This window comes from Fukomys damarensis, unplaced genomic scaffold (genome assembly GCF_012274545.1).
Source record: "Fukomys damarensis isolate Sample0158 unplaced genomic scaffold, DMR_v1.0_HiC HiC_scaffold_9, whole genome shotgun sequence".
Taxonomy (NCBI): Eukaryota; Metazoa; Chordata; class Mammalia; order Rodentia; family Bathyergidae; genus Fukomys; species Fukomys damarensis.
This window is the reverse complement of record NW_022900921.1, coordinates 25,564,063-25,567,537: the sequence shown is the minus strand read 5'-3', so window position 1 is coordinate 25,567,537 and position 3,475 is coordinate 25,564,063. Positions and strand designations below refer to the sequence as shown.

At 39.2% G+C, this 3,475-nt stretch overlaps 1 protein-coding gene across 1 annotated transcript in view; it reads right to left on the bottom strand.

Moving 5' to 3' along the window:
* Positions 1 to 6: 6 nt before the first annotated feature.
* Nsg2 (neuronal vesicle trafficking associated 2) overlaps positions 7 to 3,475 on the bottom strand; it is a 76,250-nt gene continuing 72,781 nt past the window's right edge. The window contains exons 4-5 of the mRNA XM_010622153.3: positions 2,881 to 2,991; positions 7 to 298 (exon numbers count right to left, since the gene is read on the bottom strand). Coding sequence (XP_010620455.1) covers positions 107 to 298; positions 2,881 to 2,991 — 303 coding nt within the window. The 3' untranslated portion in view covers positions 7 to 106. The remainder of the gene's footprint in view (positions 299 to 2,880; positions 2,992 to 3,475) is intronic.

The window sequence follows — 3,475 nt, the reverse complement described above, 5'->3', positions numbered from 1 at the left end:
ACCCCATATCCCAGAAGTACAGTGTTGTATTGTAACTCAAGCTTGGCTTAGCCAATGGTGGCGGTCCCCTCCCTACCACCACCCCCACTCTGGCTGCGGTAGGCCTCTAGTGGCCTTGGGTCTTAGGCGGCTTGGGCTCATGGATGACAGCAGCTGCAGACAGCCAAGGCCCAATGGCCCGGGCAGTGCTCTGCTTGGCCACACTGTAGTGGCTGATGACTGTGTAGAAGCGGCTTCTGGAGTTGGGGTCCTGGGATGAGTAGTAAGCATCCAGGGAGGCTGGAATGCAGCGCTTGTGCTAGGGAAGAAACAGACAGAGTCAGGAGTAGTTTGGTGGTCAGCTTCCAACCCACCTTGAGACATGCTATCCCACCAGTAAGCCCCAGTGCCATCGGACTTCATGGCACATGGCAGGTGGTAACACCCCACCCGAGCCAGGCACACGGCAGACAGTCCCCGACATCATCATCACCATCACCAAAGAGCTATCATATCACAGAGAAGAAGCCAGAAGACATGAACTTCATGTTGGCACTGATTCAAGGCCATCCTCACCTATTTATTGAACATTTGACTAGTCAACATCATTGGTGTTTCCACCAGATCTCCTTATCTAGTACCCAGTTTCTTCTCTGAGCCATTGCCCACAGCCAATGGTTGTTTATGTCCTTGACTTTATACTTCTCTTTTTTCTTACATCAAGTTATCTTGGTTCCTAAAAATATTAATATAATCATTCATTTGTATTCTCCTACAATATTACTACTCAGAGTTAGACTACTAAAGGAACTTTGATATTTCTCTACAGCAGTCTGTGTCTTTAAGATACAAATAATCCATGGTTTGACTTGCTATTTTTTTTATTTTATGATAACATAAACCATACCTATACAACCATTCTGTTTTTCACTTTCAGTATACTATTCAATAAACTCCATATCAAATCCACACTTTATTATAAAGTAAACTCTGTGTTACATGATTTCACCCAAATGTAGGGTAATGTACATATTCTGAGCACATTTAAGATAGGCTGGGCTAATCTATGGCTTTGATAGTTTAGATACAATAAGTGCGTTTTGACAGGGTATTTTTAGTTCATGATGAGTTTATCAGGTCAGAACTCCATTATAAGTTGAGGACCATCTGTACTTAAATCAGAATTGGAATTACAATTTTCCATTTGCACCATGACTAAGGTAAGCTATGTTTGGTGAGTTAGATATATTAAATGTGTTTTCAACTTAAGATATTTCAATGCACAACAGATTTATCATATCATAATTCCATCATAAGTTGAGGAGCATCAGAATCATCCATGAGAGGGTGAAGTCAATATTCAATATTCATAATATTCCACAGACATTTGAAATGTATTTTCTTTGTAAATGTTCCTCGACTTGATATAGAGCTAACTTCTTTGTTTAGTTTGTTTTTAATTTTTATGTTTTTTTATTTTTAAATGTCAATGATTTACATGCTTTTAAAACAACAGTTAACAAGGGGTGTGTGTGTGTGTGTGTGTGTGTGTGTGTGTGTGTGTATATATGTATATATATATATATATATATATATAGAGAGAGAGAGAGAGAGAGAGAGAGAGAGAGAGAAAGAGAGAAATCTTACTTCCATTTCTGTACCCTGTACCCTCCTTTCCTCCTGAGTAATCAATTTTATTGATTTTGAAATTTATCCTTCTAGAAATATTTTTCTGAAAAAATAAGCAAATAGTTTTTCACTTCCTCTTCTATTCACATAAAGGTAGATTTTTTCTTTCTTCCTTTGTTTAGCTAGATCATTTTAAAGGATATTCTGTCTAGTCCCAAGGCCTTCTTCACTTACTTTCACAGTTCTATAGAATTCCATTTTGGGGATATAGCATAGTCTATTCAACTATCTCCAATGCTATTTGTTTCCAGTCTTTCAGAATGTGGGATTTTAGTCATTAAGAACATAGCCTTAGAAAATCCTATAACAGAATTAAAGGACACATGCTTCAAAGTTGAAACATCACCCATTTGATCCTCCACTGTGGAATTTACATAGCTGTGATGTCTTAGGAAACCTTAACTAAATGTTTTTTACCAATATTTTCTCATATGTAATATGGGGGACATAAAACCTATTTTTCAGAATTATTATGTGGCCTAATTGAGATAATGCTTATAAAAATGCTTAGCAAAGGACCTAACTTATAATACTTAGTAAGTGACAATTATAAATATTAATGTAGGAAAAGGGAAGGCAGAACTTTTGTAAACAGCAAAGGTATCACAAACATGTACTAATAAAAACCAATTTTAAAAAGAGACCAGCAGGTCAGGGGTCCAGCTGCGAAACTACAGAAAACCTCAGAAGCACAGCTCCCTGCCTTCATACTTCATCAGGGACAGTGGAAAGCTAAGGTACCAGCCATTTAGCCAGGAAGACTAGATTGAGGTTCAAAAATGTGCCAAGCAGAAGTTTCCAAAGATGGAGAAGTCAGTATCCAGCAAGGTGAGATCCCCTCATCATTGATGTGTAATTGGCAGTAGGACCATCTCCCAACCCTTGGAAGAGAAACTACTGCCACTGAGTCCTTCAGGAAAACCCCTTTCCAAACATGTTATATTTGTTTCTTTTTCATTCTTTATTTTATGAAAAAATAAAACAAATTTTCATAATCAAATAATAATAAAAGTACTCATTACAAGATATAAACCAAAAGATTCTTGCAAAAAAAAAACAAACAGTAACACAAACTTTCTTTTCAATTAACTAAAATAATTTTTAACAGTCTGTATGGAAGTTGCCACACCAAACTTTGGACACAGATGAAAACATGACAGTCCCTTCAATTGAAGCTGACAGTAATTTGGGGCTACTGTCAGGCTCCCTTACCTTATAGACAAATCCCTCTGGGCAGCTGTGGTCATAGGTGAAGGCTTTGTAAACCACCAGGAACACAATGCAGGCAAGGAAAGCAAGGGCCAGGCTGACGAGGATCGTGACCTGGAAGAAGATAAAACTAAAAGTCATTCAGCCTCAGAGCACCCACTTTTAGTCCATGTGTGCAGCCTTCAAAACCTATAGCTTGTAGACTGTGTGATATGTAGTATATCGGAGAGAGTAGAGGGCCAGGGGCCCAGTGGACAGGCTCTGTATTGACTTTATCACTTACTTTCAGGGTGACAGCAGTCTTTGGGCCTTAGTTTCCCCATTCAACAGGATAATCTATGAAGTTTGTCTTGACCTAACAACATATGTGCGGCTCTCTGGGGGGACCCCGTCCCGCGGGGAATAGGAGGTGAGAGCCGCCTCTTATTCGTGGGTCATCAGAGGCCGATCCGATCTTGAATGTCTGTGGAGGAAATCTTTAAGAAGTTAGCGTACACGGCCCAAGTCTGGTTTCTGATCAAAGGCTCTTTATTGGCTCAGCAAAACGATTATATACTGTTATCCCAGGGGGAAGGTTCAGCAAGCTTATTGGACAGTT